Here is a 25,311-nt window from a genome sequence, read left to right as displayed (position 1 = left end):
ATAAATACAATCATAAACGAATTCTAGCGTAAACAAATTCGTTCAGAAATAAAGATTATCATAACAAGAAATATCTCATAAACAATTTCTATCCTAATCAATTGTTATCGTAAACAATGTATCATAAACACATTCTGTCATGCAGACGATGAGTCACAATAACGTGGCTGAAGATATGATGATCACACATCAGTGTGATCTTGGATTATTGTGCGCGTCTTGGATTACTTCTGATTAAACATAAATATAGTGTTTGGATAGACAGAAGGGCATTTCATTACATTTGACCATTTCAATTACATTTTATCAACTGTGCCTGTTCTCAAGCTAAAAATAATTTCTTTCATCCCAAACCTGTTTCCAACACTACTAGCACTGTGCTCTACCTTCTCTTCATATGTTAACGCCAAAATCTTACTAATGCCCTTGATGTAAAGCTTGCCTTTCGACTAACTAACACTCTTCGTAGTAGTAATCTTGTTCACACTTCTCCTCCTGCTTCTAATACTGCTCTATTTCCTGTTCGTCTTCCCCAGACTGATAACCCCCAATGGATTACCCAATGTGTCTCTATACCCCCTTCGCCAGTACCCATAGTACAAAGGGGTATGGGTACCCACGATTAAGGACCCGTAAAACCTAAACAGTGTGTACGATGTACTGATGAAATATCAAAACACAATATATACGAAACATATACATCGACAAAAGAAGCACTATGCACTACAGTGCCTACACCTGTTTGTACACGTGCATGACAGTGCCAACACCTGCTTTTATACGCACACTACAGTGCCAACACTTTACTATATACGCACACTACAGTGCCAACACCTGACTATATACGCACACTACAGTGCCAACACTTTACTATATACGCACACTACAGTGCCAACACCTGACTATATACGCACACTACAGCGCCAACACTTTACTATATACGCACATTACAGTGCCAACACTTTACTATATACGCACACTACAGTGCCAACACCTGACTATATACGCACACTGCAGTGCCAACACTTTACTATATACGCAGACTACAGTGCCAACACCTGACTATATACGCACACTACAGTGCCAACACTTTACTATATACGCACACTACAGTGCCAACACTTTACTATATACGCACACTACAGTGCCAACACTTTACTATATACGCACACTACAGTGCCAACACTTTACTATATACGCACACTACAGTGCCAACACCTGACTATATACGCACACTACAGTGCCAACACCTGACTTTACACGTGTAAGGCCTTAGTGGCGGCCAAAGCCAGGATTCATCAAACACTTACGCAACAATTTACTAAGCCTGTACATCTTTCCTAATCATGGCGGCTTTGTTTATAATTATTAAACACTTTATGAGCTACGAAACACTTCGAAGTTGTTTATAACAATAACAACCTTGGGTTCTGAAGGCTCCAAGCTCGTGAACAGATTAATAAATGTAAACAAAGCCAAAATGATTAAGGAAAGATGTACAGGTTTCGTAAGTGATGTTTGACGAATCCTGGTAAACGTAGGCGTGAAAAAACACATAATATAAATATGCAACATAAACAAGGGGCAAATGGAGGCTATACGACAAGAATGTACACTGAAAATGCCTTAGAATGGCTAATGGAAGGAGGAGGAGGAAGATCAATACAGGTTTTAAATGAGGAGCATGGGGGGAGGAGCACGGGTCGTAGTCCTAAGGGCCCGGGTTCGATTTCCGGCCGAGGCGGAAACAAATGGGTAGAGTCTCTTTCACCTTGATGCGACTGTTCACCTAGCAGTAAATAGGTACCTGCGAGTTAGACAGCTGCTACGGGCTGCTTCCTGTGTGTGTGTGTGTGTGTGTATTCACCTAGTTGTGCTTGCGAGGGTTGAGCTTTGCTCCTTCGGCCCGCCTCTCAACTGTTTACTAACTACTTTCTTTTTCCCCACACCACACGCATACATACTCCCCAGGAAGCAGCCCGTGACAGCTGACTAACTCCAAGGTACCTATTTGCTGCTAGGTAACAGGGGCATTTAGGGTGAAAGAAACTTCTGCCCATTTGTTTCTGCCTGGTGCGGGAATTGAACCCGCGCCACGGAATTACGAGTCCTGCGCGCTATATGAAATATAGAAATATATGTAGTAGACATAATAGAGTATAATTAGATTAGCAACTAGGTAAACACACACAGGGGGCCTGGGTAGCCTGATGGATAGCGCGCAGGACTCGTAATTCTGTGGCGCGGGTTCGATTCCCGCACTAGGCAGAAACAAATGGGCGAAGTTTCTTTCACCCTGAATGCTCCTATTACCTAGCAGTAAACAGGTACCTTGGAGTTAGTCAGCTGTCACGGGCAGCTTCCTGGGGTGTGTGTTGTGGAAAAAAAAATAGTAGTAGTAGAAACAGTTGATTGACATTTGAGAGGCGGGCCGAAAGAGCAGCTCTCAACCCCCGCAAGCACATCTAGGTGAATACACACACACACACACACACACACACACACACACACACACACACACACACACACACACACACACACACACACACACATTACCAGAAGGCGCAGTTCTCGTTGTATCAAAAGAAAACAACAGAACCTCAATTGATTAGTTGACGACGTGAGTACCACTTCTACCGTTTAATTATCCCCTCTTTCACACCTTCCCCCTCTCTCTCTTACTGCCTACCTCTAACACCTCTCCCCTCGTCCTCTCCAGCACTCACAACCTCGCTAAATTGATGTACTGCCCGAACCTAACCTCACCGGGGAACCACGAATAGAAAACGGGACATCACGTTAATTTTGCGAGACGCTGTGATTTTTAGTACATCAGTTTTGGGCTGTAGGGGGGATGGGGAAGGTTATACGTCAAAATGCGACGTACTGTTCGAGAGAAGGGGTTGCTCTCTCACCTCTCCCCTCGCCTACTACTCTCACCTCTCCCCTTGCCTACTTCTCTCACCTCTCCCCTCGCCTACTTCTCTCACCTCTCCCCTCGCCTACTTCTCTCCCTCTAACGCGCTCTTTTTTTCTCTCACTCACGTTAACACCTTCCCCTCTTTCGTCCTTACCTCTTTTACAGGTCTCCCCTTCCTCTGTATCTCCTCCCTCGCACTTTTCTTGCAGTTCCTCCGCTCCCAGACCTTCCCCTCACTCTCCCCTCTAAGACCCTCCCCCACTCACTCTCCCTCCTCTAAGACCCTCTCCCCCTCACTCACTCCCCTCTCTAAGACCCTCCCCCCACTCACTCCCCTCTCTAAGACCCTCCCCCACTCACTCTCCCCTCTCTAAGACCCTCCCCCCACTCACTCCCCTCTCTAAGACCATCCCCCCACTCACTCTCCCCTCTAAGACCCTCCCCCCCACTCACTCTCCCCTCTAAGACCCTCCCCCCCACTCACTCCCCTCTATAAGACCCTCCCCCCACTCACTCCCCTCTCTAAGACCCTCCCCCCACTCACTCCCCTCTCTAAGACCCTCCCCCACTCACTCCCCTCTCTAAGACTATTCCCCCACTCACTCTCCCCTCTAAGACCCTCCCCCCACTCACTCCCCTCTCTAAGACCCTCCCCCCCCACTCACTCTCCTCTCTAAGACCCCCCCCCCCACTCACTCCCCTTTCTAAGACCATCCCCCACTCACTCTCCCCTCTAAGACCCTCCCCCCACTCACTCCCCTCTCTAAGACCCTCCCCCCCCCACTCACTCTCCTCTCTAAGACCCCCCCCCACTCACTCCCCTTTCTAAGACCATCCCCCACTCACTCTCCCCTCTCTAAAAAAAAACCATTGTCCTCATTCTCCTCCATGTAAGGCCTTACCTTTGCTCTTCCTTCTAATACCCTCCCCCCACTCGCTCCCCAAAGATCTCCCCTTCCCCCTCTTCTACGTCCGGCTTTCGTCACTGGAGTAATGGTTGGTATTATGATGTGATCGATTGTGTTCACTGTCTCGTCCTCTCCTGTCCAGTCATGGCTCTCTCACCTGGCCTGTCTCTCTCTCACCTGGCCTGTCTCTCTCTCACCTGGTCTGTCTCTCTCTCTCACCTGGCCTGTCTCTCTCTCACCTGGTCTGTCTCTCTCTCTCACCTGGCCTGTCTCTCTTTCACCTGGCCTGTCTCTCTCTCTCACCTGGCCTGTCTCTCTCTCACCTGGTCTGTCTCTCTCTCACCTGGCCTGTCTCTCTCTCACCTGGTCTGTCTCTCTCTCTCACCTGGCCTGTCTCTCTCTCACCTGGTCTGTCTCTCTCTCACCTGGCCTGTCTCTCTCTCGCCTGGTCTGTCTCTCTCTCACCTGGTCTGTCTCTCTCTCACCTGGCCTGTCTCTCTCTCTCACCTGGCCTGTCTCTCTCTCACCTGGTCTGTCTCTCTCTCACCTGGCCTGTCTCTCTCTCACCTGGCCTGTCTCTCTCTCTCACCTGGTCTGTCTCTCTCTCTCACCTGGCCTGTCTCTCTCTCACTTGGCCTGTCTCTCTCTCACCTGGTCTGTCTCTCTCTCACCTGGCCTGTCTCTCTCTCACCTGGTCTGTCTCTCTCTCACCTGGCCTGTCTCTCTCTCTCACCTGGCCTGTCTCTCTCTCACCTGGTCTGTCTCTCTCTCACCTGGCCTGTCTCTCTCTCACCTGGCCTGTCTCTCTCTCACCTGGCCTGTCTCTCTCTCACCTGGCCTGTCTCTCTCTCACCTGGCCAGTCTCTCTCTCACCTGGCCTGTCTCTCTCTCTCACCTGGTCTGTCTCTCTCTCTCACCTGGTCTGTCTCTCTCTCTCACCTGGCCAGTCTCTCTCTCACCTGGCCTGTCTCTCTCTCTCACCTGGTCTGTCTCTCTCTCACCTGGCCAGTCTCTCTCTCACCTGGTCTGTCTCTCTCTCACCTGACCTGTCTCTCTCTCATCTAGCCTGTCTCTCTCTCTCACCAGGCTTCTCACTTGACCTGCCTCTTTCTTATAAGATAAAGGTATAAGTATAAGGCTATAAGTTTAAGATTTTATAATTATAAGCTTATAAGTATATAGTTTTAAGTATAAGGTTATAGGAATAAGGTTATGTGTATACATTTTTGTAGCATAAGGTTAATAGTATAATGTTATAGGTATGTTATAAGTTTAAAGTTATAAGTGAGTTTAAATGTATAAGGTCACAAGTATAAGGTTATAAATTCAAGTTTAAAAGTATAAGATTATAAGTATAAGATGTTTGTCCAGTTGAGTCTCTCCCAGACACTATTACCTCAAACTCTTCTTCCATTCGCTTTCTTGAACACTTTTCTTAATATTTCTTCTCTCTCTCTGTTTTTTCCCCAATTCTTTCTGTAATTATTCCTTCGTTCCACATTTCCTTCTTTTAATACGCGTTCCTCGTGTATTCTCATGATTCATTATCTCTCGTGACATTAGTTATTTTTCATTCTGTTTTTGTGTCTAGCAGCTCAGTGCTTCACAATGGTGTATTTGACCTTTATGGCAGGGTCTCGTGTGCCTGGCAGTGCTGTATATTGTTGAGGATCTCGTACGGCTGTTATTCAAGGTGGGTAGGTGAACAGTGGGTGAGTGGGTGAGTGAGTGAGTTAGGGAATAGGTGGGTTAGGGAATCTCTTAGTCATTCGCTCGCGTTCTCTCTATCTCTCTCTCTCTCTCTCTCTCTCTCTCTCTCTCTCTCTCTCTCTCTCTCTCTCTCTCTCTCTCTCTTTCTTGCTCGCTCTATTTCCTTCAATAGGCACATATACGCGTCCACTTCTAACAGTCCTCTTCAGTTGTCACAGCGTCACAAAAATGATGTACTAAGTTGCGACAGCGCCCCAACGTGCAAACACGAGCAAAATTAGTTGAGCCAGGTTAAAAATGACCCAAATAATACTTCATTTACGACCCGAAGCTCATCGCAGAACAGCCAGTGAAATGCAGTTCTTTCCAGTAGTCAAGAACCCGCATCCCGTTCTCGCATACAATGATCCAAGCTCGTTAATCCAGCCGCCAAACCCCCTGTTTATGAATGAGAAGTAGTTTACACACGACTCACAACTCAACCCGTCCTCGACTCAAGTCCATTACATCCAGCGGTCGACCCCACAGACGCATTCATAAATTTTTCAGCCCGTCCTCCAAACAAAGATCCAAAAGTGATTCCATGCACCCGCCAAACCCCCTGTTTATGAATGAAAAGCGGTTTACATACGACTCACAACTGCTGACGTTCGAACATATCCGCAACAAGTGCTTCACTGACGAATTTTGTTCGAATCACAACGCTGTAAATGCTTCACCCACGTACTACAAATACAAATAATCGCCAACAGAACCTTAACACCTAACCTATCCTATGCCTATATATACACAATATGTTAATATATTATAATATTAATTTATACTTGAGAAAATTCCCGTTTTGAATGAACAGCATATTCAAATTTATGAATGCGTCTGTGGGGTTGACCGTAATGGACTTGAGTCGAGGACGGGTTGAAATTTTTACATGCTGTTCATTCAAAACGGGAATTTTCTGAAATATAAATTAATATTATAATATATTAGCATATTTTGTATATATAGGCATAGAATAGGTTAGGTGTTTAGGTTCTGTTGGCGATTATTTGTATTTGTAGTACGTGGGTGAAGCATTTATAGCGTTGTTGTTCGAACAAAATTCGTCAGTGAAGCACTTGTTCCGGATATGTTCGAACGTCAGCAGTGAGTCTTGTGTAAACAGTTTTTCATTCATAAACAGGGGGTTTGGCGGGTGCATGGAATGACTTTTGGGTCTTTGTTTGGAGGACAGGCTGTTCATTGACGACTTTTGTTCAAACCACAACGCTGTAAATGCTTCACCCACGTACTACAAATACAAATAATCGCCAACAGAACCTAAACACCTAACCTATGCCTATATATGCACGATATACTAATATATGCACGATATACTAATATATTATAATATTAATTTATATTTCAGAAAATTCCCGTTTTGAATGAACAACATGTAAAAATTTATGAATGCGTCTGTGGGGTCGACCGCTGCATGTAATGGACTTGAGTCGAGGACGGGTTGCATTCTGATGATTCAGGAGAGACTATGAAGTAGACTCTATCTCTCAGTAAGCAGGAGAGACTCTGTATGAAGGTCAGATAATGTGTCTTTTAGGTAAGGATCACACATTTACACGTTTCAGGGGTCCTGAAACCTAGGTAATGTGGCGGACAGGTAAGCAATGACGACCCGTCAACCGACAACTGAATATACGAATTTGGGTTGTCAGTAGACAGAGAGCTGCCCCAGACGGTGAACAACAGAGGTCCCGGGACAGGGCCCTGAGACAATCATGTCTCACTCCGGCTTAACTTCATTTGTGCTAACCTTATGTTCTGGCATCGTTCCTTCCCTCTATCACCTGTCCCAGCGCCTAGCCTCTCAGCAGCCTTCCACGTGCTATACAATCACCCTGCTTTCATTTTCCTTTCCTCTCTATTCCCTACGAGATAACCATGCTCCTACCTTTGTGAGAAAGACTGGAGATGGTGGAAGGTCCAGCGGGAGTGGGTGAGCCGAGCAGGTGAAGAAATGAGAGGAAGAAGTTGATGGGGGCAATAGCAGATGCAGCCAAGGTGGAGCAGGTGAAGTAAATGACTTAAGGTGGGCACCTAGGTGTGGGTGGGGCCATGCAGGTGGCGTGCAACAGTATGGGTGTAGCGGGCGTGGAGGATGTGGATAGCAGCAGCTGAAGGCGTGGCTGGCGTGCTGAATAGGGATAGAAAAGATGTAGGCGTAGAGGCCGTGTAGGATAGGGATAGCAGAGGCTCTTGTCTCTTGTGCTTAGTACAGCTATGTCATTCTTTTTTTTAAGGTTTTCGTCTGAAGACACATCTCAGGTGTCTTGCTAATCAAGCTCAACTGTATCACGTTTATTGTGGGCATGGTTAGCAGGTGTGGATTTGGCAGGTGTGTGTGGAGGAATGTGCTGGTATGAGGGTGTGGTTGGCAGTTCTGGGGCGTGGTTAGCAGGTGTGGTGAGGTTAGATGTGGGGGTGGGGTTAGCAGGTGTGGGGTGTGGTTGGCAGTTCTGGGGCGTGGTTAGCAGGTGTAGGGTGTGGTTGAGAAGTGTGGGGGCGTGGTTACCAGGTGTGGGGGCGTGGTTACCAAGGTGTGGGGTGTGGTTGGTAGTTCTGGGGCGTGCTTAGGAGGTGTAGGGTGTGGTTGAGAGGTGCGGGGGCGTGGTTACCAGGTGTGGGGTGTGGTTGGTAGTTCTGGGGCGTGCTTAGGAGGTGTAGGGTGTGGTTGAGAGGTGCGGGGGCGTGGTTACCAGGTGTGGGGGCGTGGTTACCAGGTGTGGGGTGTGGTTGGCAATTCTGGGGCGTGGTTAGCAGGTGTAGGGTGTGGTTGAGAGGTGTGGGGGCGTGGTTACCAGGTGTGGGGTGTGGTTGGCAGTTCTGGGGCGTGGTTAGCAGGTGTAGGGTGTGGTTGAGAGGTGCGGGGGCGTGGTTACCAGGTGTGGGGTGTGGTTGGTAGTTCTGGGGCGTGCTTAGGAGGTGTAGGGTGTGGTTGAGAGGTGCGGGGGCGTAGTTACCAGGTGTGGGGGCGTGGTTACCAGGTGTGGGGTGTGGTTGGCAGTTCTGGGGCGTGGTTAGCAGGTGTAGGGTGTGGTTGAGAGGTGTGGGCGGGACTGGCAGGTGGAGTGGTGCAGGTGAGCAGGAACCAGGTGCAACCCCACAGTATTTGGCCCACAAGATCAATGCAACGGAACAATATGGGTAAGTGGGGGAGGAGAGAGAGGGTTAGAGCGAAGGTAGAAAGGGCAATGGTGGTGAGAAGGAGGGTAAAAGGGTAAGAGAGAAGGCAGGGAGGGAAGAGCGGTGAGGAGAATAAGAAGAAAGGAAGAGAGGGCAAGGGAACAGATTCACGAAGCAGTTACGCAAGCACTTACGAACCTGTACATATTTTCTCAAATCTTTGGCGGCTTTGCTTACATTTATTAAACAGTTTACAAGCAAGAAAACTTCCCAATCAACTGTTGTTATTGTTATAAACAGCCTCCTGGTGCTTCGGAACTCATTAACTGTTTAATAATTGTAAACAAAGTCGCCAAAGATTGAGAAAAGATGTACAGGGTCGTAGGTGCTTGCGTAACTGCTTCGTGAATCTGGCCCAAGAGCAGTAAGAGAAGGAAGGAAGGGAAGACCGACGAGAAGGAGGGTGAGGAGGGAGAAGAAGAGGGACAGAGAGGCGAGGGGGTAATGTAAGGAGGCTATGATATGTTTGCAGTGATGATAAGCACGGTGTCTGAAGTGGCGAGACAGTGAGTAATACGAGCAAAACAAACACAGCCTCACTCGTATCAACAAATAAACATTACAACTACACAAACTCCAGAATAAGCACTAACTTTTGTAACCCTCAGCTATAGTGACTCAAAACAAAAAATAATCTGGATCACGTTAAACTCCTTCAAGTAGGACCTTGAGTTGAATGGGATTCGAATTACTCTATTTTATATGGTGTACAGTTTACCTTAAGAATGTCTTAGTGTACAGTTTACCTTAAGAATGTCTTAGTGTACAGCTTACCTTAAGAATGTCTTAGTGTACAGCTTACCTTAAGAATGTCTTAAGTGTACAGCTTACCTTAAGAATGTCTTAGTGTACAGCTTACCTTAAGAATGTCTTAGTGTACAGCTTACCTTAAGAATGTCTTAGTGTACAGCTTACCTTAAGAATGTCTTAGTGTACAGCTTACCTTAAGACTGTCTTAGTGTACAGCTTACCTTAAGACTGTCTTAGTGTACAGCTTACCTTAAGAATGTCTTAGTGTACAGCTTACCTTAAGAATGTCTTAGTGTACAGCTTACCTTAAGAATGTCTTAGTGTACAGCTTACCTTAAGAATGTCTTACTGTACAGCTTACCTTAAGAATGTCTTAAGTGTACAGCTTACCTTAAGAATGTCTTAGTGTACAGCTTACCTTAAGAATGTCTTAAGTGTACAGCTTTCTGGGAATAGACTCGTTCCTCTCACTGTTGCTGATGATGCAAAAATGATGAGGAGGATTAAGACGAAGGAAAATAACAAGAGACACAAAATGACCTAGACAAACTGAAGGAATGGTCCTACAAATGGCTACTGAAGTTCAACCCAAGCAAATGTAAGGTAATGAAGCTAAGTGGAGGGAGCAGGGGGGTCAGAAACAAGATACCGGATGGGAGACGAAGTCCTTCATGAAAGAAGCAGCATAGAGAAAGTTCTAGGAGTTGGTATTACGCCGAACCTGTGTCCTGAAGCCCATATCAAAAGAATATCATCGGTAGAATATCAACACAAACCTTGTAGAGAGAGAGAGAGAGAGAGAGAGAGAGAGAGAGAGAGAGAGAGAGAGAGAGAGAGAGAGAGAGAGAGAGAGAGAGAGAGAGAGAGAGAGAGAGAGAGAGACAGAGAGAGACAGAGAGAGAGACAGAGAGAGACAGAGAGAGACAGAGACAGACAGAGACAGACAGAGACAGAGAGAAGGACAGCTACAGAACCAGTGGCCACACAGAAGAAAATCCCCCAGAGAGAAACCACTTGACTGGCTCAACCCAAGGCCTCCTCCTCACCGTGTCGAATCCTAATGACACCAAATTATCGACACAAGAGAGAAGCCAATTCTCGCAGTTATAGACGACACAGCAGCACATGACACACCAGAACTTGGTGTCAAATGTAATTCACAATCTTCCCACCGCCCTCTAATTAACGTTGCATTTATGGATATAGAAGATAACTCATGACGAGATACTAAAGATACCTCATAACATGATACTGAGGAGACCTCATAACCACATATTTAAAATACCTCATAACGAGATATTGAAGATACCTCATAACTTGATAACTACAATATAGACCACTTTCCTAATAAATATAGCAGGAATCATTCTTTAAATCCTCTAATCCACTTTTCAAAGAAACACCAATGCACTTATTCCATAAACCACCAATGCACTTATTCCATAAACCACCAATGCACTTATTCCATAAACACCAATGCACTTATTCAAAAAACACCAATGCACTTATTCCATAAACCACTAATGCACTTATCCCATAATCACCAATGCACTTATCCCATAAACACCAATGCACTTATTCCATAAACACCAATGCACTTATTCCATAAAACACCAATGCACTTTTCCCCTCACCAACGCCTCGTAGCGCTTAGAAACTCGTAAACTATTTAATAAATGTAAACAAAGCCGCCATAATTGAGGAAAGATGTACAGGTTTCGTAAGTGGTTGGGTAAATGCTTGGTGAATCCTACCATTATCACCAGCATGGGGAATACAAATAATAAAAGAGCAATTAGAAGCGGAGAAACAATAGCGAGCAGTCAGAGCATGGCGGCCCCGCGTGTATATGGTCCACAAGACCATTTAGTCTAATAATTACTGCTATTAGCCTAGTGGGGGGAAAGGCGCGGTCTGTGGGGGTCTTGCCACCATGCTCCAGTAGGGTCTACAACCTGCACCCGTGTGGACATTATCACGTCATAGTGACCTAATACACTTCGTACATACCGTATGTACATGCTGATAATCCACAGAGAAATGGGAAAGAGAGATGACGATTGTCCGGTGTTGACAAAGGTACAGAGCGGCCGAAACGTTCATCTCTCTTCCCCATTTCTCTGTGGATTTTCCGCATACAAATGATCAGTGTTTAGTGATCGTCAGTTGCACCATATATACATATTAAAAACCACAGCCTATCTTGAGGTTATCTTGAGATGATTTCGGGGATTTTTAGTGTCCCCGCGGCCCGGTTCTCGACTAGGCCTCCAACCCCAGGTAGCAGCCCGTGACAGCTGACTAACACCCAGGTACCTATTTTACTGCTAGGTAACAGGGGCATAGGGTGAAAGAAACTCTGCCCAATGTTTCTCGCCGGCGCCTGGGATCGAACCCAGGACCACAGGATCACAAGTCCAGCGTGCTGTCCGCTCGGCCGACCGGCTCCCATATGAGCCTAGCTCATATTTTTCACAGGTTAGGATAGACTGGTTAGGTTAGGTAGGGATAGGTTAGGTAGAGTTAAGTTTGATTAGGTTAGGTTTATGGCGTAGAGGGGGCACATGCTTGCTCAGGTTCTAAACCCTACTCCACTGTTCTGGTCTTCTCATGTTCTAGAACTTTCTCTCTTCCGCCCCGATCAATAAGGCGGTTTATCCCGTAACATTCGTACACCCCACTTAATACGTCGGTTATTTTACGGAATAGACCAAACCGTTCAAAAGGCGATGCATTTGTGAAATAAAAGCAGCATAATGATGACGTTTTCTGACCAGCCCATTTTTGGGGGCTCGTTTGCCCCTCTAAGCAAACGAGCAACAGCCCGTTTTCGTGTATAGCCCACACGACCTTTGTCAACAAATACACATTTCATGATTATGAAAGCAACAGAAAATGACTGGTTCATTGTTTATATAGAAAATAATATAACAATTTCTGAGTGTATGATAGGGACAGAAAAGTATAACACCTGAAATAAAGATATATATTTTCTTTTCCTATAGGAAGGAAAAAATATATAGCACCTAATTTCTGATCATATTTCATGATATGTGGATTGTTTCAAGGCGTCAATAACAAACAGGACAAAATAATAGACAATATTTCGAGATAAATGGATTGTTTCAAAGCGTCGATAACAAGCAAGATACTGCAACATAAGATAATGATAACACACTTGGATGGTTGGAGTGACTTGCAGAGGAGCGAGCTCGTTCATACTGGTAACAACACCGAAACTAATCGTAAGAGAAAACGCGAGGCAATATGACTTCCACTAGACGAGGCATGAGGCTGGAACAATAACTTTTGTACTATTGCTAGGTGAACAGAGGCATCAGATGCCTCTGTTCAGGAACTCAATATCTTCGAATGTGAGTCGAGGACGCAGACCACTGCACTACACTGCCCACCACTAAATCCAAATAACTATATAAGAATTCCCTGCACAGTTAAATAACAAGAGCATGATGAGTCTAAAGACGCAGGTTCAATCCCATTACAGAGCCTCAATATTTTCTCATAAAATTTCCAGCTATAATAACCGGCCCAGACGGATAAGCGAAATGGCCGCTACTCGAGGCGCATGGCCCAATAGTAACGAATCGGATAATCAGACTGTAGTAAGATAAAAGGAGAATTAGACACGGGGTGATAAAGGTGGATAGAGGTGGGTGTAGAGGACAGGTGGGAAGGAGGGATGGAGGCCGGACTGGTACACGATGTATAAATGTATAATGTGTAATTGTAAAGTGATAACATGACGGATAGGATATCCTCAGTACTGGCCAGGCTGCAACTGTCTACCCTGGTGGTCTATATTGATCTCCTCCGGTGGTCTATATTGATCTCCTCCGGTGGTCTATATTGATCTCCTCCGGTGGTCTATATTGATCACCTCCGGTGGTCTATATTGATCTCCTCCGGTTGTCTATATTGATCTCCTCCGGTGGTCTATATTGATCTCCTCCGGTGGTCTATATTGATCTCCGGTGGTCTATATTGATCTCCTCCGGTGGTCTATATTGATCTCCTCCGGTGGTCTATATTGATCTTCTCTGGTGGTCTATATTGATCTCCTCCGGTGGTCTATATTGATCTCCTCCGGTGGTCTATATTGATCACCTCCGGTGGTCTATATTGATCACCTCCGGTGGTCTATATTGATCTCCTCCGGTGGTCTATATTGATCTCCTCCGGTGGTCTATATTGATCTCCTCCGGTGGTCTATATTGATCTCCTCCGGTGGTCTATATTGATCTCCTCCGGTGGTCTATATTGATCTCCTCCGGTGGTCTATATTGATCTTCTCTGGTGGTCTATATTGATCTCCTCCGGTGGTCTATATTGATCTCCTCCGGTGGTCTATATTGATCACCTCCGGTGGTCTATATTGATCACCTCCGGTGGTCTATATTGATCTCCTCCGGTGGTCTATATTGATCACCTCCGGTGGTCTATATTGATCACCTCCGGTGGTCTATATTGATCACCTCCGGTGGTCTATATTGATCTCCTCCGGTGGTCTATATTGATCTCCTCCGGTGGTCTATATTGATCACCTCCGGTGGTCTATATTGATCTCCTCCGGTGGTCTATATTGATCTCCTCCGGTGGTCTATATTGATCTCCTCCGGTGGTCTATATTGATCTCCTCCGGTGGTCTATATTGATCTCCTCCGGTGGTCTATATTGATCTCCTCCGGTGGTCTATATTGATCTCCTCCGGTGGTCTATATTGATCTCCTCCGGTGGTCTATATTGATCACCTCCGGTGGTCTATATTGATCACCTCCGGTGGTCTATATTGATCTCCTCCGGTGGTCTATATTGATCTCCTCCGGTGGTCTATATTGATCTCCTCCGGTGGTCTATATTGATCTCCTCCGGTGGTCTATATTGATCTCCGGTGGTCTATATTGATCTCCGGTGGTCTATATTGATCTCCGGTGGTCTATATTGATCTCCTCCGGTGGTCTATATTGATCTCCGGTGGTCTATATTGATCTCCGGTGGTCTATATTGATCTCCTCCGGTGGTCTATATTGATCTCCGGTGGTCTTTATTGATCTCCGGTGGTCTATATTGATCTCCGGTGGTCTATATTGATCTCCGGTGGTCTATATTGATCTCCGGTGGTCTATATTGATCTCCGGTGGTCTATATTGATCTCCTCCGGTGGTCTATATTGATCTCCTCCGGTGGTCTATATTGATCTCCGGTGGTCTATATTGATCTCCGGTGGTCTATATTGATCTCCTCCGGTGGTCTATATTGATCTCCGGTGGTCTTTATTGATCTCCGGTGGTCTATATTGATCTCCGGTGGTCTATATTGATCTCCGGTGGTCTATATTGATCTCCGGTGGTCTATATTGATCTCCGGTGGTCTATATTGATCTCCTCCGGTGGTCTATATTGATCTCCCAGCCCAACCTGCTGTTCTGGTAGTACTTATAGTAACGATGATGACCATAGTACATATACCGACATACAACGAAATTAAAAAGTAGAAATCCGAACTATTGTGTTGGACAAACCGGAAAACTATTTTTTACTTGTGTTGCTTTGACAAACTAAGCTAACCTAACCTCCCTAGGCCTACTACACGCTATCTGAGGCCTAATATAGTACATATGTGTACTATACTTGGCCTAGAAATATTTAAATTTGTGTACTAGCTTCATTTATTTTAAAAGAATTTTTTACTAGTCAGTATACTACTATCTAAAAGCTAAGAACGTACGAATTCGTGACTATTGTATAGTCGCAATAGGTACTATCTAAACAGGAGGATAGGTTGCATGGCAGGGCCCACATATCCACCACAGCCCGGTTGGTCCGGCACTTCTTGCAGTTTTCTCTTAAAGAATCCCACTTTAGTTCCGGCAATATTTCTCATACTTGCTGAGAGGATATTGAACCAACCTGTCCTCTTACAAAGACCGTCGCTTTTCGCCCGTATGCGTTACATACGGTCAAAAATCGTCGTACTAAGAAAATGGACGTGGCTCGCGAAAGTCACGTACTGTCCCGTTTTCTGTTTTGGGTCCTCTGGCAGGTTGAAGAGACTTACATTGACCATTTCCTTGACGTTGGGAAACCTTAGGATGGACGGGCTTGTTCACATAGCGAATCTCGGCCCCTAGCTGCGTACCTTTTAGCATATAGTGGTCAATGGGTTAAGACGCAATCTGCGGTGACGCAAGACGCTGGTTCGATCCCACAGTACACTGATTTACAGTGAGGTACATCAATTTACAATGATGAATTTAAATTTACAGTGATGTACAATGCTATACACATTGATTTACAGTGATGCACATTGAAGTATAAAAATGAATCATTTTGATTTACGGTGATGTACAGTGCTTTACAATGAGATACATCGATTTGCATTGATTCCCCAGTGATGCACTTTGATTTACAGTGATGTACAGAAATTTAAGAATAAATGTACAGTAATTTACAGTGAAGTACGTTGACTTACAATGATGTACATTGACTTACACCAATACACACCCTCATTTTCATTGACTCACAGTGGTGCCCAACGATTTACAATCATTTACAGTGCTTGCCTTCCAGAAATAAGCGTGATTTACACTCATGTCACCGGGCCAGACCGGATTTTCCACTCCGTAAAATATGCAACTGTTTTCCTAACCCACACACGTACGAACCCAAGCCACCCACCTAACCTATCGACGCCGATGCGTAGTAAACGCATCGCTTGATTTTGTTATTAATACGTCGCACTTTTAACAGATTGGGCTCTTGGGCCCCGGCACAGAGCAAGACCTCACTTCTCCGTGGAGATTGGTCGGTAAATACAGGTCCTAGACGTGTGATGCTCCTTGATGGTAGTTTAATGCGAATGTTCCTTAAGGTTCATTGGGTTTTATCGGTTCTCTGGTTTCTACTGGTTCTCTGGTTTCCACCGGTTCTGTAATTTACACCGGTTCTCTGGTTTCCACTGGTTCTGTAATTTACACCGGTTCTCTAGTTTCCACCGGTTCTCTAATTTACACCTGTTCTGTAATTTACACCGGTTCTCTGGTTTCCACCGGTTCTCTAATTTACACCTGTTCTGTAATTTACACCGGTTCTCTAGTTTCCACTGGTTCTCTAATTTACACCTGTTCTGTAATTTACACCGGTTCTCTAGTTTCCACTGGTTCTCTGGTTTCCATCGGTTCTGTAATTTACACCGGTTCTCTAGTTTCCACCGGTTCTCTAATTTACACCGGTTCTCTAGTTTTCACTGGTTCTGTAATTTACACCGGTTCTCTAGTTTCCACCGGTTCTCTAATTTACACCGGTTCTCTAATTTACACCGGTTCTCTAATTTACACCGGTTCTCTAATTTACACCGGTTCTCTAATTTACACCGGTTCTCTAGTTTCCACCGGTTCTCTAATTTACACTGGTTCTCTAATTTACACCGGTTCTCTGGTTGGACTAGAGAACGGCCAGCGGGCAACACGCTCTGAAACCACTCTCCGCTCATGAAATTATTAATAGAAAAAGCAGTATATGTTTTTCCTGTGTGCAAAAAAACTCAACTCAACGACACGGTCATTGTAATGTTGCTTCCACACATTTTTCCTCGTCTTGTTACATATGATTATCAAATTAGCAAATTGTAGAGAAGAAGTGATTGAGATTGCATGCAGAAATACAGAGATAAAATCTACGAGGAGCTGTCAACTCATACTTATTAATCTCGTAGATATTTTCTCGTACAAACACGCACTGGATGACAGAAAGTATACACACATACACACTTATACGCACGGAGATACTTGTTGATAGTGTGAGGGGTATTATATAAGATTGTCATACAGTGTATCAGCTCTTGATACTGGTAATGGCTCAAAAGGGCCACCACTTACGGGCTATTCATGCCCGTGCCACCTTTTGGGTGGCTTAATCTTCATCAATCAATCTGTATCAGAGTATTTCAGTGTTTGCTGAGGTTGTAAGTGTTGTATATGGTCATGCCGCTTTTGTGGGGGTGTTGTGGTCGTGCCTGGTGATACAGGGATGTGTTGAGCTGTGGAACTGCACGCTGGTATCTGCCCCCCCCCCCCCACGTCCTCTCCCACACACTCCCCACCCACCGTCCCTTCCTACACACTCCCCTCCCATATACCTCCACACACATCTCACCCTCCGTGCAAGACACAATCATATCTACATGCCCACAGCAAGAAAGGGACATGTAAAAGAACCTGGGAATAATGATGTCTGACGACCTAACGTTTAGGCAGCATAACCAAGCAAATATAACGTCAACTAGGAAAACAGGATGGATTACGGAAACCTTTAAATCCAGGGATCCCATTACAATGCGCATACTATTAAAATGACTCGAGTTGTCCCGCCTTGAGTACTGCTCTATTCTCACTTTCCCTTTCAGAGCAGGAGAGATTGTCGAAATAGAAGGAATACAGGGAACATGTACGGCACGCATCGACACGATAAACCATCTAGATTTTTTGGGATCATCTCAGAGCTTTCAAAATGCACTCTCTAGAAAGGAGACGAGAGAGGTATCAAGTACAAGGAAAATACTGGAGGGCCATGTCCCAAATTTGCACAGTAAAATAAGAACATACTGGAATGAACGATATGGAAGGAAATGCAGAATAGAGCCAGTGAGGAGCAGAGGTGCCAAAGGCACAATCAGTGAACACTGTCTGAACTCTCTAGTTCTATGGCTATTAAATATCCTCACATCAAGCATATGAAATATTGCCAGAAAAAGTAGAATTCTTCAAGAAAAATTGAACAGCATTCTGCAAGAAGTACCAGACTAACAGGGCTGTAGTGGATATGTGGGTCACTCCAAGCAACAGCCTCTTGGACCAAGCTCTCACAAATGAATCCTGGCCCCGGAACAGGCTTGGGGAGTAGAAGATCTGCCAGAGACCCATCCAGGTACAATCCAGGTACACCCATATAGTCTGCAGGCGATGAGTCACAATAACGTGGCTGAAGTATGTTGACCAGACCATACACTAGAAATTGACTTTTTGACCACACACCATCGACTTGAGAATGGTCCAGGACGGACCGAAACGTCGTCGTCCCTTCAATTTCTAGTGTGTGGTCTGGTCCCCATATAGTCTCCATCGAGAATTTCCCTCTACAACTGACCACCTGTGCGCCTCTTAAGGTTCTAAGCTAACCAGAACCGCAAGCATCAGCTCAGACAATGGACAACATCTTGCAGTGAGAGGAAGGCGGTGTTCATAAGGTAGTTAGCGAGCGGAACCTCAAGAGACAAAATTAATCATAAATCCGTCTAAGCGGTCGCTTGACGACCTGCCGTTCGCTTTGCGTGCTCTAAAACTCACTTGCGGCTCCAGGCCCTAAAATTCTGACCGTTCCCCTTCCGTTTTTTTTCTAATTATGAAACAGTTTTATAGTGTATTAGGGAACCCTATATTATACCTCGCTCTATCGTCTCCTTGCCGCAAAATATACCGCATGATATTATGACACTAAAATGACATATAGTCTACATTTATACAATTATATTACTATTAATTTTTTTGCCCAACTAATTCAAAACACATCGTTTTGTGCTCATTACGATGGTAGGGCGATACCGACGCTAACACACTGAAGGCAATATGCTATTCCGACAATTTAGCACTTGGATCCTGCCCGGGTAATGGCATCCCCGACTCTCTCATTAGCCCTCGTTGCTCGGTCCGCCTGGACGTTATCTATAATATTGTTATTTCCCTCCCTACACAGGGATCAGATACCACTCCAAAAAACCACCATTTCCGCCCCCGAGCAGCCGAGCGTGGAGACTCCCATGTCACATCTCTCAACGGCAGTACACACAGATTTTCCAAGGTAAGTTAGTTAAGTTACCTGTAGTCCCCCGAGGCGAAGCATCCTCCAACACCGCCTCCTTCAGGGGTGTACAACCCAGCGAGACGAACGGCGCCGCCTTGAAATGTTAAATTAACTTTTTTAAATGACGTTGTGGATGGCTATGGCTCCCGTGGAGTGCTTGCCCCAAGTGGAGCACAGACTTGACCTGCAGTCTGGCAGGAAGCAGGTGGAGGGAGGTCATGGCGGGTCAACAGCTGCTGCCGCTGCTGGTGGTGCCGCGGGCGGGCCTGGCCCGGTGTGCCGCTGGGGGGGGGGGGGGGGGGGTGAGAGCCACGCCCTCTCTCTCTCTCTACTGCACCTTGGACACATGATGTTATCTCACCTGCTTTCTCGACCATCTCTATCTATCTCTATCACTCTCTCTCTCTCCCTACCTATTTATCTACCAAATATATATATATATATATATATATATATATATATATATATATATATATATATATATATATATATATATATACATATATGAATAATGTATATATATATAATATATATATATATATATATATATATATATATATATATATATATATACATATATATATATATATATATATATATATATATATATATATATATATATATATAATAATGTTCAGGTCTTCTCCGAATGCATTTGATTCCGTTCTCCGAGGCTATATATAGATCCACCCCCCCTACTTCCTATATGTCAGTAAGAAAAGGAATAATACACAAAGGCGGACCAATATTTCAGTAAACAGCTTCAGACAACCCAGATAAGAGAACGGTAAATGCACAGGGGCCTCGAACCCAGGACCACACACTGAGCTTGCCGGCGTGCCTCAGGGCCGCAGCTGGTGCAAACCACACAACGTCTACTCGCCTCCTTAATTCCGTAAGAATTCCCAGCTGCGCGTCTACGAATTTGGACCATTAGGCGTTTCTTTAGATTACTTTTCCCTTTTCTTATCCATTTATTATAATCTCAACTGTAAATTTTCAGTAACATTAATTTTTAAAACTGTTTGATGCAATCAAAAATATATAACAATAATTTAATTCAGCAACATCGTGATATAAATATAATCACTTTTTTCAGTAACAATAAAAATCGTGCAAAGATATTTAATAATAAAAGCTAGCAGGTTTAAAGTATTTATTTTTTCAACAAAATCTTGCAATTATGAATTATATATAGCTTTACGGTAAAGCATTTCCAACATGAATTAATCTTTCTTGTATAATACTCGAGAGATATGATAACAAAGTTTTACAATAAAGTATGGAGTGTATGATATAACACTTTACAAACAGCTTGACAAGAAAGCAGTAACGTTTGACACGAAAGCCTAGAAAGTGTGAGTAAAGTTTGACACAAAACCTACAAAGTTTGGCGTAAAGTTTGACGAAACTTCCTGCAAAGTGTGAAACAAAGTTTGACACAAGAGCCTAAAAAGTATGAAACAAAGTTTGACACAAAACGCCTAAAAAAAGTGTGAGTAAAGTTTGCCACAAAAACCTACAAAGTATGACGCAAATTTTGACGAAAAATCCTGCAAAGTGTGAAGAGAAGTTTGACTCAAGAGCCCAAAAAATATGAAACAAAGTTTGACACAAGAGCCTAAAAAGTGTGAGTAAAGTTTCCCACAAAAACCTACAAAGTATGACGCAAATTTTGACGAAAAATCCTGCAAAGTGTCAAGAAAAGTTTGACTCAATAGCCTAAAAAAAGTATGAAACAAAGTTTGACACAAAAGCCTAAAAAAGAGTGTGAGTAAAGTTTTCCACAAAAACCTACAAAGTATGGCGTAAAGTTTGACGAAAAATCCTGCAAAGTGTCAAGAAAAGTTTGACTCAAAAGTCTAAAAAGTATGAAGCAAAGTTTGACACAAAAAGCCTAAAAAATGTGAGTAAAGTTTCCCACAAAAAACTACAAAGTATGACATAAACTTTGACGAAAAAGCCTGCAAAGTGTGAAATAAACCTTGACACTAAAACTCAATAAGTAGGATGTAATGGTTTACAAAAATCATAATAATGACTGTATTACTTTAGGAACAGTCCAGTAAGTATGAGTTCTAGCGAGAGTTGGCAGTACATGTTCAACTCACGTGTTCCAGCAGACACGTGGTTGGTGTTCCAGCAGACACCTGGATAGTGTTCCAGCACACACCTGGATGGTGTTCCAGCAGACACGTGGTTGGTGTTCCAGCAGACACCTGGTTGGTGTTCCAGCAGACACGTGGATGGTGTTCCAGCAGACACGTGGATGGTGTTCCAGCAGACACGTGGATGGTGTTCCAGCAGACACGTGGTTGGTGTTCCAGCAGACACGTGGTTGGTGTTCCAGCAGACACCTGGTTGGTGTTCCAGCAGACACCTGGATGGTGTTCCAGCAGACACCCTGGATGGTGTTCCAGCAGACACCCTGGATGGTGTTCCAGCAGACACCTGGATGGTGTTCCAGCAGACACCCTGGATGGTGTTCCAGCAGACACCCTGGATGGTGTTCCAGCAGACACCCTGGATGGTGTTCCAGCAGACACCCTGGATGGTGTTCCAGCAGACACGTGGATGGTGTTCCAGCAGACACGTGGATGGTGTTCCAGCAGACACGTGGATGGTGTTCCAGCAGACACGTGGATGATGTTCCAGTAGACATGTGGATGGTGTTCCAGTAGACATGTGGATGGTGTTCCAGCAGACACGTGGATGGTGTTCCAGCAGACACCTGGTTGGTGTTCCAGCAGATACCTGGATGGTGTTCCAGCAGACACCTGGTTGGTGTTCCAGCAGATACCTGGATGGTGTTCCAGCAGACACCTGGTTAGTGTTCCAGCAGACATGTGGATGGTGTTCCAGCAGACACCTGGATGGTGTTCCAGCAGACACCTGGTTGGTGTTCCAGCAGACACATGGATGGTGTTCCAGCAGACACCTGGTTGGTGTTCCAGCAGACACCTGGTTGGTGTTCCAGCAGACACCTGGATGGTGTTCCAGCAGACACATGGATGGTGTTCCAGCAGACACCTGGTTGGTGTTCCAGCAGACACATGGATGGTGTTCAAACAGACACCTGGTTGGTGTTCCAGCAGACACCTGGTTGGTGTTCCAGCAGACACCTGGTTGGTATTCCAGCAGACATGTGGATGGTGTTCCAGCAGACACCTGGATGGTGTTCCAGCAGACATGTGGATGGTGTTCCAGCAGACACCTGGAATGTGTTCCAGCAGACATGTGGATGGTGTTCCAGCAGACACATGGATGGTGTTCCAGCAGACATGTGGATGGTGTTCCAGCAGACACCTGGAATGTGTTCCAGCAGACATGTGGATGGTGTTCCAGCAGACACATGGTTGGTGTTCCAGCAGACACTTGGATGGTGTTCCAGCAGACATGTGGATGGTGTTCCAGCAGACACATGGATGGTGTTCCAGCAGACACCTGGTTGGTGTTCCAGCAGACACATGGATGGTGTTCCAGCAGATATGTGGATGGTGTTCCAGCACACACCTGGATGGTGTTCCAGCAGACACATGGATGGTGTTTCAGCAGACACCTGGTTGGTGTTCCAGCAGACACGTGGTTGGTGATCCAGCAGACACCTGGTTGGTGATCCAGCAGACACCTGGATGGTGTTCCAGCAGACACCTGGATGGTGTTCCAGCACACACCTGGATGGTATTCCAGCAGACATGTGGATGGTGTTCCAGCAGACACCTGGTGTAACGAGCTGAACAAAGAACACTAATGCGATTAACGAGTTGTTCTCCACGAGTTGAGAACATAGGTGACCCTTGCATCTCCCACGTCCATGTGTTGAACACAGTGGCAGCTGACCCTTTGCATCACAAGTTGAGAAGAGAACACCTGTGAACAGTGAAGGAATGGGCTTCTATAAAGTTAATGAACAAATCCACAAGGGCCGTGACGAGGATTCGAACCTACATCCGAGAGCATTTGTTCATTAGATACATCACGCTATTGTGATTTCTGTGTGTACATGATGAAAGTAATTTGAAATTGATGATCAGGGCAAAACGAGGTGAACAACCCACCGGCCTTGTTAGTAAATGACCTTATGTGAGGGGGTGACCTCATCTGGTGAGAGAGAGAGGAAGTAATTATCAAAAGAAGTAATTAGTCAAAAGGCGTTTAATATCACGAGAGAGAGAGAGAGAGAGAGAGAGAGAGAGAGAGAGAGAGAGAGAGAGAGAGAGAGAGAGAGAGAGAGAGAGAGAGAGAGAGAGAGAGAGAGAGAGAGAGAGAGAGAGACAGAGAGAGAGAGAGAGAGAGAGACAGAGAGACAGAGAGAGAGAGAGACAGAGAGACAGAGAGAGAGAGAGAGAGAGAGAGAGAGAGAGAGAGAGAGAGAGAGAGAGAGAGAGAGAGAGAGAGAGAGAGAGAGAGAGAGAGAGAGAGAGAGAGAGAGAGAGAGACAGACAGAGACAGAGGAAACAAGGCGATGTTTCTGACCATATGTGGCCAGAAGGAACGGACAAGGGAGGGAAGGGGGGAATGGATGTGAGAGAGAAGGTAGAGAGAGAGAGAGAGAGAGAGTGGACGGTTGTCTCTGGTGTTCTGGATGACCTGCTGGCACAGGTGAGTGAGTCTCAGTATTACTAAGTGCACCTAGCTCTTGTCCACAGCTGTCCTCAGTTGCCGTTAAGTTTATATTTAAGATATTTCAATTTGGTAATCAATAAATTTGATGATAGTGTGTAGTGAAGAAGGTAACAGTGATAGTGTGTAGCGACGATTTTTAAAGTGAAGAGAGTATATACTGAAGATGGTTAGGGCAAAGATATCGTGTAGTGAAGAGGGTTCCAGTGATATAAAGACAATGAAGATATTTACAATGATGATAGTGTGTAATAAAGATGTGACCTCCGTCACCCGACCAACTCCATCAATGTTCCTAAGACTCTTGCGTGATGTGCTGAAGTCATCTGGGTGCAGTCTGATATTTTAACCCACATTGTTGCCATTCCTCTCGTCCAGTTCATCGTTACGCCACCAACCAATCCTTCAATAATGCGCGGTTTCAGTCAAAATTTAAGCACCGCAATATAGACATTTTCTGAGCATCGGTCTCGATTGGTTAGCTGAGTTGCTGGGATTTATCAGCTTTGCTTATGCCGCTGATTATATACTGTTAATATGTACCACCACAGTTGTGTGGTGGAAGGGAAGCAAGGGAGTGTATGAGAGGAAGACTCACCTTGTAAGATGGCCGATGTCGCCTCATCCAAACGAACCACACCATCCTGTAAATAAAATTTACTTTTACAATTTAAAAGAACGTCCATGAGACTATTGTTGACTTGTTTCACAGGCAACTGTGTTCCTTTACTGATATGCCTGAGCTTGATAGAGTAGGGAAACCCATTATCACCAAACTTTTCAACATATATATTAATTCACAAGATATTTTTAGCCAACATCGTAGAGACCTCCATGTATTACGAGTTAAGATTCATACCGAAATACTCGAGATACAACGACAAAAGATCAGGGACAGCCGAAGCACTACATATCGAACACTCTCGCCAACTATCAACAACCAACTTACAGTTAGGCAGTGCGTCCTACCAACTATCTATATATATATATATATATATATATATATATATATATATATATATATATATATATATATATAAATATATATATATATATATATATATATATATATATATATATATATATATATATATATATATATATATATATATATTATATAGTTAATTTCCTGCTGGGTTTGTACTGATTAGATTTTACGATAGTACCTAACAGCATAATTATAAAGGTACCCGGTGAAGGCCTGTTGGCCCATATAAGGCAGCTCCTATTGGTCCATACGAGGCAGCTCCTATTGGTCCATACGAGGCAGCTCCTATTGGTCCATACG

At 44.8% G+C, this 25,311-nt stretch overlaps 1 protein-coding gene across 7 annotated transcripts in view; it reads right to left on the bottom strand.

Moving 5' to 3' along the window:
* The window catches only part of LOC123771958 (zinc finger protein castor homolog 1), a 397,241-nt gene extending 372,577 nt beyond the window's left edge, over positions 1 to 24,664 (bottom strand). For all 7 annotated transcript variants that reach the window (XM_069337697.1, XM_069337698.1, XM_069337702.1 and 4 more), the window contains exon 1: positions 24,622 to 24,664. In XM_069337697.1, coding sequence (XP_069193798.1) covers positions 24,622 to 24,648 — 27 coding nt within the window. In that variant the 5' untranslated portion in view covers positions 24,649 to 24,664. The remainder of the gene's footprint in view (positions 1 to 24,621) is intronic.
* Positions 24,665 to 25,311: the final 647 nt, after the last annotated feature.

Source organism: Procambarus clarkii, chromosome 38 (assembly GCF_040958095.1).
Source record: "Procambarus clarkii isolate CNS0578487 chromosome 38, FALCON_Pclarkii_2.0, whole genome shotgun sequence".
NCBI classification, from domain to species: domain Eukaryota; kingdom Metazoa; phylum Arthropoda; class Malacostraca; order Decapoda; family Cambaridae; genus Procambarus; species Procambarus clarkii.
This window is presented reverse-complemented; position numbering and strand designations above follow the sequence as displayed.